This window comes from Bombus huntii, chromosome 2 (assembly GCF_024542735.1).
Source record: "Bombus huntii isolate Logan2020A chromosome 2, iyBomHunt1.1, whole genome shotgun sequence".
Taxonomy (NCBI): Eukaryota; Metazoa; Arthropoda; class Insecta; order Hymenoptera; family Apidae; genus Bombus; species Bombus huntii.
This window is the reverse complement of record NC_066239.1, coordinates 18,758,821-18,776,149: the sequence shown is the minus strand read 5'-3', so window position 1 is coordinate 18,776,149 and position 17,329 is coordinate 18,758,821. Positions and strand designations below refer to the sequence as shown.

Below are 17,329 nucleotides of genomic sequence, written 5' to 3'. Positions count from 1 at the left end.
TTTCTTTGATATTCCGCTTTCTAACATATATTTTTGTATTTAGTGTACATTCATGAAATTGAACATGGAGCGGGAGGTGAGAGGATGTCGCGATATAGAAATAAGACAGCGCGTATTTTCCTTAATAACTTAAAAGAGCTTTCAGTATTTCGTCAGAGATCTAATTTATTTATTCATTCAGAAAGTACGAACCAAATTCATCGAGAATCACGAAGAATACGCTTGAAGACAGATGCCAAAGGATTTGCTAAATATGCTGTTTAAAGCTACCTTTCGAACTTACAAGCGCGATAAAAAAATCCATAAAAGTCTAAGAAAATAAAATTCCGCATTTTCCTGTATACAATACCAGGAATTCTAAAAATACATACACCGATTTTATGCTATCTTCGCTTATCTCAAAACAAACGACGCTTCCTGGTTTACGCCTACGATTCAAAGGCTGTCAGCTGTAGGAAAGGAATTTTTATTCCTCGGAACGTTTCCTCGGATCCTTTTATCACCGATCCGCGATGTGTGGAAAAGAAAATAAAGAGCAGCGGAGGAAAGAAAAAGAACAGAAAACATGGATCGAAGGTAGAAAAGGCTGAAAACACGGAAGGATGAACATCGAGCAAAGAATAGCGGTAACAGCAGAAGCAGCATAGACCACGTGGCCGCGCTGTGCGCGTCGCGTAACGGCAGCACGGGCCGAATCTATTTGGTTGTGGAGATCGACCGGCCGATTACGTAACGATAGATTTATATAAATGGTTACGTTGACACTAGAGCCCCAGCCGTAGCTGCCTCGGCCATCGTTATATTATCTAACGTAGAGCACCGCTTCGAGGTACGTCCGATCTACTGTTCCTCTGTCCGAGGAAATTGCCACGAACGTTTAATCGTCGTTATCATCGAGCGGACCAAAGTATCATATTGTTCCAAAAATAACGTCGTCTCTTATTTTCCATTTTGAATTTCTAAGATAAAATAGAACGATAGCTGGCAAAATTGCCGATTAGCATTGATACAGGAATGACCACTAACGATGAATTTTTGAAATTTGACAGCAATTCTTTCTTAAGCATCGTTATGCAAAAAAGCGAAAAGCGAAGTACGTTCGGTCGCGCACGACGAAAATAACATTATATGGATTGAAAGAGTCGATCGACAATTGTCACGTTGTTCGTCCTATTCTTTGAATTTAGCGCGGGCAAATTTTCATTTAGTTCGATATGTTAAAATTCTTTGGAACCATCTTGATATGGCCACTATACAGATGCATGTAGGTCTATTGTCTCTGATTCATTTCGAGTTCGATATATGTACTTGAAACTCACGTACATGCTTAGATTCTATCGATAATACGTATTATGGTGTCACGAGTAAAGCAGCTATTTCAGGTGATATATGCATATATTTAGATTATAAATTATATACGTTAGATGAAAATACATAGACAATACGTCTAGATAATTACCTGTCAGTAATTACTATATTTTCGTAATTTTTAATTTTTCGTAATTGTTTGTCATCTTCCTATCAGTTGTTTCGCTTCCCATTGTTTCAAGTCCACTTCTCCGAAAAATCTAAAATATTGCACTGAACATACGTTCGATGGCTATCAAAGAGATTGAGTGAATTATATATGCAATGGTTCGCATGCTTAGATAATGTACCCCGAATATCGATGCATAGCGTGAAAGCGTAGGAGAGGTTGGCACGAGGATCGATCGGCTGGAAAAGAAGCGCGATTTCCTCGAATCGACGTCGACACCGGGCGACACTTTCGCCCGTGGTATATACGCAGGCGCGCAGGGTCGACGTTTCTGTCAATTACATAATAAAAAGCGTTATGTAAGGACGAGCGCTACGCATAAAACGTAGTGCCAGTATGCCCGGCGACGAACGAACGGAATTAATCGGTTTCATCTTAGAGTGGCGGATATACGGTGGAAGGGACGTGTGCGACTCTTCTCTGGAGCTCGTCGAGTCATCGACATTTGTCGCTGCTTCGAATTTATTCAACATCTGTACGAACACAAGGGGATTTAGTGAAACGTTCGCTGTGGATGCAATTGTTAGAACGTAATTGGTTGAATCGTTAGTTTACGACATGATGAAAGACGGAGTATGGAATGGGGATTAAAAAAATGCAAGTTCAGCCTTAAGACAATATTTTGTAATTTATCGACATAGATTACGTATCAAGTTTATATCGGTTGATAATCGCCACTTGATTGCCTGTTCCTTAAGTACCAATTCACAATTTTTATTATTTTGTATATAAATTGTAATAAGGGAACGGTAGAAAACATACGCTTCGATATTACGAACTCGCTTTTCACTCGTAACGTAACTAACAAACAAAGGCGTTCACCTTTGCACTCTGTTCTTTCATTCTATTCTATTTATACTACTATCGTATCTGTATGTATACAAATAGAAATAATACTGCTCATTAATGGTAAATAAGTCTTAAGACAATATTTTGTAATTTATCGACATAGGTTACGTATCAAAATTATATCGGTTGATAATCGCGACTTGATTACCTGTTCCTTAAGTACCAATTCACAATTTTTATTATTTTGTATATAAATTGTATATGAAGGGACGGTTGAGGACATACGCTTCGATCTTACGAACTCGCTTTTCACTCGTAACGTAACTAGTAAACAAAGGCGTTCACCTTTACGCTCTGTTCTTTCATTCTATTCTATTTATACTATTTATACTATCGTATGTGTATGTATACAAATAGAAGTAATACTGCTGCTTAATGGTAAATAAACTTATAGCGCTCCTTAATTTATCATTATCGATTGACAACTGCCATATCGAGAAACATAAACGTATATCAGGTCCGTCTCGTATTCATGGAAGAGTCAGACGATCTCGTTGAAGCTTTACTACCACTAAGTACTAAAGCAAAGTAAAGTAAAGTTACTTCACCAATTAACATGAAACGTGCGTGTTTTTGTAACAGAGACAAGACTGTCCTTTAAGTCTCGTGCTATTAACACTAAACACTAAACACTAAACACTAAACACTAAACACTAAACACTAAACACTAAACACTAAACACTAAACACTAAACACTAAACACTAAACACTAAACACTAAACACTAAACACTAAACACTAAACACTAAACACTAAACACTAAGTACTAAGTACTAAAGTACTGAAGTACCAAGCACTTTGTTTAGTGTTTAGTGTTTAGTGTTAGTGTTTAGTGTTTAGTGTTAGTGTTAGTGTTAGTTTTAGTGTTTAGTGTTTAGTGTTTAGTGTTTAGTGTTTAGTGTTTAGTGTTTAGTGTTTAGTGTTTAGTGTTTAGTGTTTAGTGTTTAGTGTTTAGTGTTTAGTGTTTAGTGTTTAGTGTTTAGTGTTTAGTGTTTAGTGTTTAGTGTTTAGTGTTTAGTGTTAATAGCACGAGACTTAAAGGACAGTGTTGTCTCTGTTACAAAAACACGCATGTTTCATGTTAATTGGTGAAGTAACTTTACATGTGAGAACGACGAATGTAATTTCTCTTTAATTGACAGAACGTCGAAATCTTCAACAAATAATTTTCATCTCATTCGATGTTTCTTGCGAGTTTCCGACGATTTACGACTTCTACTCTGGACGATACACCTCGGGGAGTAACTAAGAAATTGGAAATTGGTAGACGATTGGGAGATGATAGGTTGCGCCGCGTTCAGAATTTATCGGGCAGATTTAGTGGAAGATCGAGGACTGCTGGAAGATTAGAGAAATGATTAATAGCGGTGGTTTATAAAGTTAATTCCGTAGGAGATTTGTTCTTTAAATTGGAATATGGAAGAGCGTAAAATTAGAACCGCTTGTAAACAAAAAGCGTAAAACTGTCTGTTTAGGGTGAAAATAGTGTGGTAGTAGAAGATTTGAAGCCAAGGCTATTAGTAAGAGAGAGGCTTTAATGTTCGTTTCTTTGACGTAGATACATTATGGTGAAAGCAAATTGCTGTTCTACGTAATTATGTATGTTCTACATGAAATACAAAATGTTCTCTAAATACACGTTTTTCTAATTAGAAATCAGAATAAACTATACGTACAAATTAGGTATAAATGCGCGATAATCTTTCACCGACTATGTTTCTACGCAATAATTTATCGTAAAACGATAATGTATGAATATACGTACTCGTTACGAGGTCCTTACGAAAGATCAATTTACGAATTAAAAGATCGCTGAAAATTATCGTAACAAATCTGAATGAGGTAACTAGAAAAGTACGACGTGTGTTCGCACACTTTGACCATATACGTTATATTATTGCTCTGAACTCTTCGAGTTCTTTAAACTTCAAACTCGTTCATTTCGAGCATCATTCTTGTTTATTTTTAGAAGTTCTTTCACTTCGAGCTATCAACCTCAAATAGGAGGATCCCAGACAGCTTCTTCAAGCCTCGATTCTTTATTCCTACAGACTCTTGTATCTCGAACTCTCAGTCTTTAACACGAAGGAACAAAGAAATTTTACAAAAATCAGGTGCCTGCTACCAAGTAGTATGAAAAGTCGCCAACCACTCCTAAAAGTCCCCTCTTCAGGAAGTCATTACCGATAGGAAGTAATCTGGGTTTCCAAGGAATTACGTGACTTTAAGGCGAGTCTGCGATTAACTCGCTGCCTAACCACTTTTCACGAGCTTCTACTTTCGTTTCAATAATTCTCCTCATATCTGAAATCTTCCCCGCAGTTACCTCTGAGATTTTCCCTAAAAACAGATTCTAAAATTACCATCGAAATCGTTTCTAAAATCGTTGCCGGAATCACCTCTGAAATTATCCATCGTTTCACGAACGTTCGTTTCTATCGCGAAGGCAAGGCAAGGACGAGGTTATTTCATTTACATTTTGTTCGCCGGCTGGCTATCTGGGCGCGTCGACTGCTTCGAAGAAGTGGAGAACACTGCAGCTGAAGTGGCGGCGTCAAGGAGGCCGGGAGAGTAGGTCAGAGACAGCCAGGAAACTCGATCGAACGAAAGCATCAGCGGGGCGGTACTTGACCGTGAAAAATGGCCGTGTGTCTGTGCAAAGCGAAACAGCGAGGCCGGTCAGCGGATATCGTCGCTTTCTTGGCTTGGAGAAAGCTACCTGTTCTATTCCTTTGGCTTCTAACACGCGTGAAAATAATACTCGATTATCGCGCTGTTTTGAGGACACTCGCAGAAAAACGACAGATGATATTGTGGCAATTTTCTATCTGCATAGGATTTTCAGGATATCGTGGAAGAAAAGTTGAAAATATAATAATAGATGCTCTTAGATGGGACGTTGCAGGGGGTGTTTCGGTATTATTCTTATGACTCACGATAGAAGTAAAAGCAAGATTACAAGACATAGCTATCTTTCGCCTTTCTTTAGATATAAACAAATCGGTTGAAACGTAGTAATTTTTGGAAATGAACGCGAAGTACGCTAACGGCGGCGGTGGTATCCTTTTTATCGTTCACAATTTGCTTTATGAAATAATTGGTTTTTTGTTGGCATAGGAAGTATTGAGGTTATTTGATGTATAAATAGAGAAACTCGTGGATAAATTATAAGGTAGCAAATATATTTTAATACAGAAGTGTAATTATAAGTAAGAATACAATTTGAGCTGGTCCAGATCCGCACGCTGGCAGTGTTACCCTATAGCTGAAAACCCCGAAGCCAACGTCGCCTGTCTACCGTTTATGGTCTGCCTTCGTCGCGGTCTTTTGTCTATACGCTGTCAATGGCTTCAGTGCCTGAGAAAACCTAAAAAGACCAGATGTGGAATTTTTGTAGAAATGGTGACCACTCCAACACCCTCCCTAAAACTCTATATCCCTACTAACAATTATCTCTTAATATTTTTCTAACTCTCGTCGTAAATATCTGAAAATTAATTTGTCAATGCCTTCACAAATACATTTGCCAGCCGCCTTTCTCTTTTCCATTCAAATTAATTTATTCCAAAAAAAAAAAAAAAAAAACTACTAGAAGACTAAACAGATTGGGGTTAGGTTGTAGAGATTTTTTTCTCTTAGAAATGGTGACCACTTCAACAGGAAGAAAATAAACACGAGAAATAAAATACAAGTGGCGGGAGAAATATGTCAGGTGTAATAGCTAAGTCGCCGGTAATTTTCGAAAGTGCTACTACGTCACGTGGAAGCAAATAGTATCGTGCTTCTAGAAGTCGCCAGGGTTATTTCAGTGGTAAACGTAATGATGTAAAGTGGAATTCAATTTGTAAAACGATCAGAAGACATCCAATCGTGGTCGGCTAATGTATCGGTTATTACACCTGCAAAGTGTCGTTACATAATGTTACCGTTTACAACTAGCACGACACGTTGGTGAAACGTATCAGCTGACGGCAAACAATGATTTCCGTGCTTTGCTTCGAGGAATTGCACGATCATAGTCGTTCATCGTTGCAACAACGTTGCCAATCTCTGCTATTTTTATTGATTATGCATACATTTCGTTATGTTTGTGAAAGTTTGATCTGGTTGTTTGAAATGCAGAAAGCATTCGATCCAATTTCCAACTCTCTGAGCAGCTGCAGTTTATTTTAAATAATTCAAATATCGCAGACCTTTTGATCCTGTTTATTTAATTCAAAAATTTACAATTTACAATTTCTACAAGTGACATCTTATTCGAAGTACTTGTTATTGTTAAAGTTAAAAGCAGATACCTCTTCTTTATTTTCTATTTTTAATCTCTGAACCTAATAATTTTCCCAGCTACGACGACACATAATTACTCGATGCGAGATGTTACTTCAAAATATTTATTCGTAATAATTGCTATCACGAAGTATGTACTTTAGGAGTTGCTAGTTATAAATACACGCTCAATATAAAGTAGTTTTTAAGCAACTTTCACTGAAATTATTGTCTAACGTTGTAACCTCTGTAATTCGAACGTTAAAAAATGCAAGTCAGTTTCGATAATATCATTTTCTATCCGTCAGCAAATTTAGCGAAGCGATATATAATTTCCTTGCACTGGAAGAATAACAATGACATCCACGATTAACAGACCCAATAATCATTACTATACATCTTTGTCACGTACTCCAATGCATGATACATCTATGACCCTGGGAGTAGCAGATAAATGTATAAAGAAAAACGAGTATAAAGCAGGTTGTCATTAACCTAATCTTATCAGAATACAGAATCTAATCTCATAACTAGGCTGCAGATATTTATTTAAATGAATAGAAGAACACGTAAAAATATACAGAATCTATATAACTCGTAAAAATGTAAAGAACGCCCAAAATAAAGTACTTTGATATTTACACGATAGTGCAGATCTCTATGTAAATTCTATTCGTTTTAGTTGCTTGCATAAAAATATAAATTTGCAGGAAAGTGCACGATCTACTTATAGCGACGTAGAACTAAAATTCAACACCGGATATGTCGAAACTGTACAAAAGAAAGAAGAAACCACGCTTCTCCACATTCATCGCAAAATCTTGTCGCGTTTCCGCCAGTATGCAACGGTTTCGTAAGGCTTTCGATTTCTTGCGATTATTTTGGCCCGCGAAAGCATCCGGGAAACGTGGCGATTCCTACCTCTACGTAACAGGAGGTGCCAGTGGCGTTGGGTAAATTGGCTGGGTGACACGATTCACAGAGATCGCGGAGATGTCTTATGCAAAACGGCGCGTCGAGTACGCATTGTACGCGCGTCGCGCGATTTCCGCGGATGATGCAAACTGACGCGTGCGAAAAGAATTACGCGAGAATACTTTGGCAAGTGGCGTGTCAAGGGACACTGTCGTCGTCCCAACGCACGTTCCACCGGTCGACACGTGGAGCATTATTGATCGTTGCCAGAATGGAAGGAGGGAATAGTAAGTACATATGTGCCGCTGATACGATGCACGCTGCGCCTTACTGTCTTACGCACGGCCAACCTGCTGCTACTGCTTTCGCGTTATGTCGAAGTTGAATTATGGTATCGTACGAAAGCCTTAAATCAATTGTATGTACGTGTCTCGTAATGGTCGGCGAATATATTTTTAGGAAACGTTTGCGCATGCTGTTGTACGCAACACACGGCGTTGATCGTTCATCGTTTACTCTGGTTCTACGTATACAGGTTCCATGCATAATTTATGCTGGATCTACTGCATATCGATAATAATTTTTTTTAGTACGTTTCCCAAGCTCGAGAAATTTGTTAACAATAAAAAGATATACAATTTAAAAAAAAAAGAACAATTTGACACGGTTAAACGCATCCTTCGCGATAGTAGAGCGCGATCGCAGGTAGTCGTCCACTAGTTTGATCAGACGATGGTCATAGCCGCGGGGAACGGGGTAAATCGCGGGAAACAGGGTCTTTTGGTCTTCTCTCGACACGCTGGTGCAGCTGCATCGGGCGACGCATCGCCGTTGGATCGAATGGACGTCAGCCGTTCCGGCGCAAACAGCCAAGCGTTACGTAAAGGTCGGTCACCCGGCCGCGTACTTCATCGCCGTGCTTGTCGTTGCTGCTGCTGTTGCTCGAGGTACGGCGGCTTGTTAACTCGCTTCTCGAACTCGACCTTTATCTCTTTCTCACGTCTTTCTGACTGTCCGTTTTGTCTCATTCTTTCGACCATTGAAAGGTGGTCCCTTTCTTCGATATATTTCATAGCTGCACTTTCCTGCATGGTAACGACCGCGCTACGGATATTTATGCAAATTCATATTTTTACGAACACGAAAGAGTAGAATCTAATTAAAACGGGTACTCTACTTTGTATAATTTGCGTATTTCTGTATATTATGACCATTTTATATCTCCTCGTACTTTCGAATTTCTCATGCATGTGTCAAAATTCGGAGATTAGAAATGAGAAAATTTAGATTGTAACGTGGTGAGAATTTTTGTATCTTTTATTTGAGAAATTACGATTTCAGGGGATTTGTTTAAAATTGAAGAACTTGCACGAAGCATCGCTCATTAGGAGATATTCTTCATAGATCCGGCATTAAAGCTATGATGTAGGATTCTATTTGAGGAGGAAGAAATAAATATCGTTACAGGTTGATTCAAAGAATCTTGAATCGAGCGAACTTCGTACTTCACGATAAATGAAGACACATCCTACGTTTGACCTCGTCAGTCTCGGCACAATTAAGTGTATTTTGTGATATCGTCAAGTATAATTACAAGAGCGTTAACCGAGGTCTTACCAGCCTTACTTTTCTTTGAAAATAATTTTACTCTCTTCGATGATAAAATAATATATGTAAGAACTACGCTAATGACACTTTTCTAATGACTGTAAAATAGGTGATTATTCAGTATAAATGATACTAACGTTCGTCGATCGATTTTAAAAGTTTCGTCTTGATGCGATATTTCTGAAATCACACGTTTGCGTGCAAAATGGGGACAACTATGTTTGCATTTGCAGATAGTAGAGCAGCGCTTTACGTGTTTCGATTAATTTAGTGTATTTTATCGATTGGAGAAACGACGCAGTACTTGGTTGACTAGTTGATTAACTTGGAAACAAAGTTCACATAGACTTGCATTAAACTTGAAGTTTCCATAGAGTTACTTAACTCGATGGCGAAGTTTATAATCAACGAAGTGAGATACAATTGGAGTTACGACGAATTCTATGATAATCACAATGCAATAAGTTTTATTGCACTGAAACTCCTATCCAGGAAACTACGGTTCGTGTGTTTCGATTTGACCTGTTATGCAGTCAAGTCAGTAGCTACAGACGTATCCAACGTGACAAGAATCGCCATGTATTACAATGAAGGCTTACAGCCAATATCGGAACATCTTTGAGCTATGAAATTCTAAAATTCGCAACACCGCTATTATAAGACTTGTTCCGAGATACAAATCGCTTGAAATTTTCATCCTGGTAATGTTATCTCAAATTATTGTCGGATCATGTGCGTTATTTTGAACTTTGATCCCAGACAATGGATCCTGAATCTATGAATCCGAATCTATGGTTTCTGGATCTAAGATGCTATTGGTCCCTAGTCGAATTTAAATTTGGATTTAGAATCTCAGATTCCAGATTTCCAAGATTCTGGACATCTAAAACAAGTTCAGACTCTTGGACTTTATATTTAATGTCCGAGGTTCAAAGTTTGGTGTCGAGGTTCGGAGATTACGATCATAGAACAGGGATAGAAAGAATAGATGGAATAGATACAGGATATATTTGACTCACGAATGGCTTCAGATGGACCTCACAACTATGTGGTCATGAATCGTGAGATTCTACGTTGTAGAAATTGGCCGCAGATTCCAACGGCATGGATTACGAGGTCACACGCTTCAATTGTAGATCAGGACAGGTCTCATGACGCTTGGATCATGGATTATTAGGTCCCACGGATCAGTGGTTTATCGGGACACGCGCCACAATCCCTAGGTCGTGGACCTGGAATTCTATGTTCCTGTTATAAAAGTAAATCTCGTAACTTTAGGAGTATGGACTTTGAAGTTTGATGGTTCAGAAATGGGTTAGAGTATTCTATAAGTTTGAGGTCACGTAGTTCGGGATCTTGCTGTTCTCGAATATCCTGATGCATGTTCTACTGCATTGTTGTAGTTTAGACTGTTCTCTTGGCTTCGATATCTTGGCTTCGAGGAGTTTATTACTCGATTATGCTTCTCTTATTTGGATCGTTTCCCTTTGCGTTGGTCCTTGCTAATTTCTGTATTTTTAAAATGTTTAGCAGCTGTTACTTCATTGTGCGAAGTCGACATTGTTGTTTATGTTTTTGTGATTACGGGAAATCCAAAGATGAAAAATGCGACAAAGATGTGAAACGTAAACGATATTCGATGATATATAAAATATATAATATAAAATAGCTTTAAACGGAGGTAAAGTATTTATAATCTTCAATAAATGAAATGATTTTTGCTGCATTTACGGGAAATCCAAAGATGAAAAATGCGACAAAGACATGAAATGTGAACGATATTCGATGATATATAAAATATATAATATGAAATAGCTTTAAACGGAGGTAAAGTATTTATAATCTTCAATAAATGAAATGATTTTTGCTGCATTTACGGGAAATCCAAAGATGAAAAATGCGACAAAGATGTGAAACGTGAACGATATTCGATGATATATAAAATATATAATATAAAATAGCTTTAAACGGAGGTAAAGTATTCATAATCTTCAATAAATGAAATGATTTTTAAATGAAATGATTTTTGCTGCATTTACGGGAAATCCAAAGATGAAAAATGCGACAAAGATGTGAAACGTGAACGATATTCGATGATATATAAAATATCCAAGGTAAAGTATTTATAATCTTCAATAAATGAAATAAATCTCTATTGTGATTCTACTACAAGTTTTCATCTGAATATAAATGTGCATAAAAATTTACATTATGCTAATTAACGATGTTCAAGTATATCTTGTTATTCCGCTACCGCTTACTATTTTTTATTTTCCTGTCTTTTTTTACAGATTGTGTCGTCGCTATAATACCGTTGTCGGTTAACGGCATTTCCAAGCAATTGCATTTCCTTTATTTAACTTTTTTCACGGTTTTATTGGCGATGTTGATCGTGGCGATGTATATTCCACTCCTAATATAAACCAAAGCGTTTTTATTGAAGCGTCCATTATTCGATGAACGCACTCTTCTGCGATAGCTCGACTTTCATCGATATCGTGGTCGTCTAATTAATTATCGACACTGCCTCCTCTGTTTTCTTGCTTCTTATTTCTTGCAACAGTAGGTTTCTTTCACGCTCTTCATTCGATTTAAATATTGTGAACGACGCTTCTTCTTGTCTGACTCAACCACGACCAACGAATGTCTTGTTTCTTTTATCAGTGAATTTCTTTTTCACAAACGTTAACTCCTTTTTCCGACTATGTACGTGATCCAGTGTACGTGAGTACATTTATGGGTGCGATATGTCGTTAGCTACGAGTTAGTTATTATGAGTTAATCATCAGTTAAAGTTTCAATAGGGTTAAATTTAGCAAATTTGTAAAAGTGACAGTGAAAGGCTTCGAGGACCGTGAAGCCCTAAATCATTGATACCGATATCGACTAATATCGATTTGCTGTGGATATTTCAGTAGCGATGAAAGCAGACGGATACATTTTGATCGAATTACTTCTATGTTCTAAATTGTATCTTTCCTTTCTAATGAAGTTACGTCAATTCAGCCGTTACATAGACGTAGCTTTAAACGAAGATAGAGATTGTCTCTTTTTTCCGAGCACCTCTAGACACATGTTATTCCGAGAAGAAATAAATCGGCAGACATGCAGTTGTTAAACTCGTTAACGCAACCTCTTTAAGCTGTAATCAAGTTGATTAAGTGGAATAAGTGTGTAATCGATTACTCGGTCTGCATCTCGATTCTGTAGCCAGGAAATAGAGATATAATACCGTGTAATACGATCGGTCGAATTAACGAATAATCTTATTAGTTGTGAGCAGTTGATCATTTTTATGACCAATTTCAATCAAGTCATAAGCCTTCTTCTGTTAAAAACAGCGCGCAAAGAAAATAAATATATCTTTAACGTTGCTACGTGCGAATACGATTTTAGATCATCCTAAATACCATACTAAGATTTATTTTCCTCGTATCCGTAAATCAGAAGGCATTTCAGAATTTCTATTTTTGCATGCACACAAAAAATGCTTCAAAGAACGGTCCAAAATTCCAGTGACACTTTTACGTGCTCCTTTGCTGACTCATCGGGCCAATTTAACGAACATCTGGATCTCGTTCATTGGCCGATCACGTGTCTATTCGTTAGATGTTCAGGGTAAAGGTTGTTGCTTGTATCAGCCTTTAATCTCTTTTACATGTGTTTCACAGTCGAGGAACACTTGAACGATACGTATAAGATTCATAAGGGCTTATTTGTCTGGAAAAAAACGTGCTGATGTTCCGTGCATTTGGTTGAACGGTTAGACAGACCTGGTTTTCTGTTTCTTCTTTTTTTTTTTTCTTTTTTGCCTCTCCTCGGGAGGTACTCGCGTGGGCAGATTATTACTTGCGTCTGTGTGGAAGTGTTGTGGAGTATTGCAGCTCGTAACTTGTTCTCGGAATGAACTTCTATCGATTGAACCCGACATCCTGTTCTCGTGCGACGCGCTCAGAAGGCCCTTTGTCTTTCTTCGCAGCAGAGCGGTTCAGATCGAAACTGGTTGGCCCTGTTTTTTAATGACTTTGACTTCTTTCCGTATCGTGTTGCACTCTCGCCACGAGTTTATAAGAATAAAATAATATTCTATGTTCATTTGAATTTTTAGGGGTTTGATTATTAGGTATATCGTGTCGAAAAAAAAAAGAAAAATTAAAGGTGATAATATTTTGTCAAAATGTTCGCTTCGAACGTAATGCTCTTGTTGTATTTCTCGAATACCTCCAGAAGCGATTGAAAATAAATTTCGACGATGATCTCATGGAAGAAGATGGTTTTATGTCTTTCTACTTTTATGTATTTTTCTTTCTTTTTCAATCGTTTTCCGTAGACTACAGGAAGTTGAACATTTTTCCTTTTTAAAGCTGTAAACGTCGTTTCGATGTTGGCTCTTCCTTTTCAGAAGAATATGGAATTTTTAACGGAGAATTTATGAGCCGCGTTCACTCGTTAAGGATGTAAACGTTCCTCTTGCCTACGAAACCGCATTTGGAACGCGCTGTTCAATGTATAAGCGTTGTTTTATGCATTTCGCCACTTAGAGAGGTTAATCCCTCTATAAATCACGTTATTAAAGATTAAAATGTTATTTTACTTCGCACATTTGTCTTTAAATTTGTTTGCTACATATTATTCACATATTACTTAAATATAACTGAAAATATTATTTTTGGAAAATTGAACGACGGATTGCAGTCTTATTTTGCTGATATGATACGTGAGCTAAAAATGAAAATTTCCAACACAGCTGAGAAACGCGTTTCTGTTACTTTTGATACTTAATTTATTTATCACTTGAATACGTGGTCTGCCAGCGTTTATTACATTTGCTTTAAGAGGTGAATAAATAATAACAAGTGTTTTTAGATTTAATTAAATTTATCTTTCTGTAAACTTTCGTGCTTTTTAGTCATATATAAATATATTTTCTTCTAGAAGCTTATTTTCCTTAAATGCAACGATGCCAATACATTGCGTCAACTTCCTTCTACGTAAATTCATTCTTGTCAAGCAGAAATCTAAGTAGGACGTTAATTTAGCGAAAAAATTCGAAAAAGTCAACAATCTCTGGTTTAAGCTTTATTACTAAAACACGACGTTTTAAACGAGAAGCAAACTCGTAAACTCGCAAAGTTTATACCCAGCGTGAAAAAGAGAATTGCAAGGTGGCCAGTTTACTTCATCGTTCGACCGTAAAATCGCCATTCTTCACGCTAAACCCTCACTGTCATAATCGGTGTCAGTTGAACGAAAACGAGCAACAAGCTGCCACGGTACCGTCAAGAAAAGCGTTGGTTGCGAGTGACGAGCATGCGATTTGCACGATACAGGCGGGACTGCATCCTGGCATTGTGAGCAATGTCATTGCCTCCGCGGGTAGAGGCCCCTGCCTGGTCGAGGACGAATTTCCGGCACGCGCCATCACCACCAATGCCAAGTCGAACCGATTCATCGACCTTCATTTATCAACGCTGACCGCAGGTCTGTCGACATCGTAAATCTTCTTTAAACGCGTTTTGCGGATTGTCGCGCGTGCGACATTTAGTCTTGCGATATACGAATACTCTATTCACCGGATTGCCTTGTCACCTACTACGATTATGAAGACAGAATAGGGTCGCGACGATGAATTTTTGTAGCACGTTTTAGTATGGCCGCAATAGCGAGTTTTATGATGATTTATGGTATCATTTGGAAGATCGAAATTAACGTGATATTTAATTTTGACGATGAGCAATTTGGTTTGGTTTTAAGTTGATCGCCAAGTGTGATGATCTGTGCTATTGTAATACTTGGAACCTTAGCATTGATATGATCTTCAATGTTGGCAAAGAGATTTTTTTTATTATTGAAAGAGATATATCTACTGTTATAAGATAAGATTGTTGAGAATATTGATCAGAAAGTAGAGAGTTCAGAATGGTTGGATTACAGCGAGATATTTGTTGATACTTTTATCGACCAAAGTTAAATAGTGATATTACCGCGTCATATAAGTTCAATTTTAATTTACCGTATTTACCGTTTTTCATTCCACTTGATTTTATAACGACGGACAGAGGAGTAGCTAGTAGCTCTCGTTTAAATGATATTTTACGCGTAATAAATGAACTTTCAATCACACAGCGAACCGTCGTAATTATGGAATAGTGGTGAATATTTCGTTCATATGCGCACAGTCTCGAAGAGGAACGGATGCCATCGAAATCGTGACCGCGTACAAACCTATTTCGAGAAAGTTACATGACGATGTTCCAGCGTGACTACGCGCATTCGGCTTACACGAGCGTTTGGTTCATAGTAAACTTTACCTTGAGCAAATTATAGGATGAAACGTTGCATTAGGCTGATTCGTTCGATCGGCGCTTATGGGAGGAGTAATGCGATCGAAATCGTTTTCTTTAATTCCGAGTCGGTCTAATGCCTCTGCTCAATTCCATAATTTCGTATTAATCGTACGTACGCGAAGAAAATTGTATTATTTTTTTATTTTTTATTTTCATCAACGTCCAGCAATAATCTTCGAATGACGCAAATTTAAATGTTACTTTAAGGACGACGAAGAAACGATGATATATTTCTTGCGTGGAGAAGATTTCTTTTGGTCGATGTTCAGATAGGATTGCTTCTACCTTAATGTGACTCACGATAGTCGTAAAGATATAAATTCTACTTTTTGTTTAAATATTCTCTCAAAACGGAATATATATTCGTATAATGAGAAACCAGATCAGAATGATAAAATTACAAATATACGGTACATTCTGAGAACTTGTGAAACAATTTTATGTTCTGCGAATAAATTGGGAGAGAAACGTCGACGCTTGCATCGCATAATGTTCCTCGTTGGCATAGCCTATAAATAAACGAATTGCCTTTTTAGGCGATTATTATCATTACTCTATTCCATTCGCGATTTGTAGTTTTATGGCAACGAAGAAATCTACAGCACGCTATTACTTTCTTTACGAAAAAGTACAAAATAATTAACGATTCTGCGACGGCTGGTTAATTTCTTAATTTACGATCCGCTTTATACATTATTCAAACGATTGAAATGGCTTCTCGGGCAATCAACATTCGTCGTGAAATCTCAATGACGCGAACGCTTATCGAATAGCGATTTAAGAATAAGGACGATGTCGAGATTTGGAGAGCGTCATTGAGTTGCACGAATTTGTATTCAGCGGGAGATCGTTTTACGCTTATGCAAAAGTGAAAAAGATATTTGTCGTGACAAGGAAATTGTTTAATCAAATTGAACTTCCCCACAGAATTTTTAGAGGCTTTAGAAACATCGGTTTCGTCCAAGAATTTCCTCGATTGTTAGGTGAAATCTTTCCCCGAAATTTAATCTGCGAGAAAAGGTATTGCGGTGAAACAGAAGGGACCATCTTGTTGCCAAGAGAATTCCCGTCTGTACTCATCGGAGTCAATATCCTAGCGATGCTTTACGTTCCTGTTTCCTCCTGTTTCAGCGCCAAACAGCCCACTCCATCTTAGCAACAGGGCTCACGTTTTGCTCCTGCTGAATAGGCCTCAAGCCTCCCTTACGGATGCTGATCATGCTGTTAGGCTACGACCGGACTGGGGCAAGGTGAGAAACACCTTTTTGTCATGGTACATTATCGCGTTAGAATAGCGTGCAAAGGAGCAGTGAACGTGCAAATAATTTGTATCGCGTGTATACGAGAAAATAATTTATTTGATGTTTTATGTCAACTTAGTTTTTACTTGTCATAGAATTGGATGGATTTCTTGGCGTGCGCCTTTTTAGAAACGCGTGATAACGTTCGAGTCAATGAAAATAATGTGTCACGTATAATATATTAATAAGTTATGACGCATGGTTCTTGAATTATGAATAAAGCTGTTTATTTAATTGCAGTGCATTTTATTTGATATAAGTCGGAAGATATTTTCGCCATATTTATCTTTTGTCATGCGATCTGTTTTAATATTCAAACATTTCTATGAAAGCTAAAAAAGATGTGACATGTAAGATTGAAAATAACGATTGCGTACAAGCATATTTGATTGAAATTTCTCGCATGACTGTAACATAAGAGGCAGTGTGTTTCTCCTACTTGGCACGCAGTTCGATCAGATGTCTGGCTACGTATTGTCCTTTTACCCTTAACCCAATCCTGGCCCA

The 17,329-nt window shown here is 37.7% G+C and overlaps 2 protein-coding genes across 2 annotated transcripts in view; both read left to right on the top strand.

The window, feature by feature from the left end:
- Window positions 1-17,329, top strand: part of LOC126874626 (LON peptidase N-terminal domain and RING finger protein 3) — a 66,335-nt gene that overhangs the window by 30,472 nt on the left and 18,534 nt on the right. The window contains exon 2 of the mRNA XM_050636895.1: window positions 16,653-16,771. Within this exon, the coding sequence (XP_050492852.1) occupies window positions 16,653-16,771 (119 nt within the window). The remainder of the gene's footprint in view (window positions 1-16,652; window positions 16,772-17,329) is intronic.
- Window positions 1,258-17,329, top strand: part of LOC126874640 (alpha-glucosidase-like) — a 103,735-nt gene continuing 87,663 nt past the window's right edge. Inside the window, exon 1 of the mRNA XM_050636926.1 lies at window positions 1,258-1,264. Within this exon, the coding sequence (XP_050492883.1) occupies window positions 1,259-1,264 (6 nt within the window). The 5' untranslated portion in view covers window position 1,258. The remainder of the gene's footprint in view (window positions 1,265-17,329) is intronic.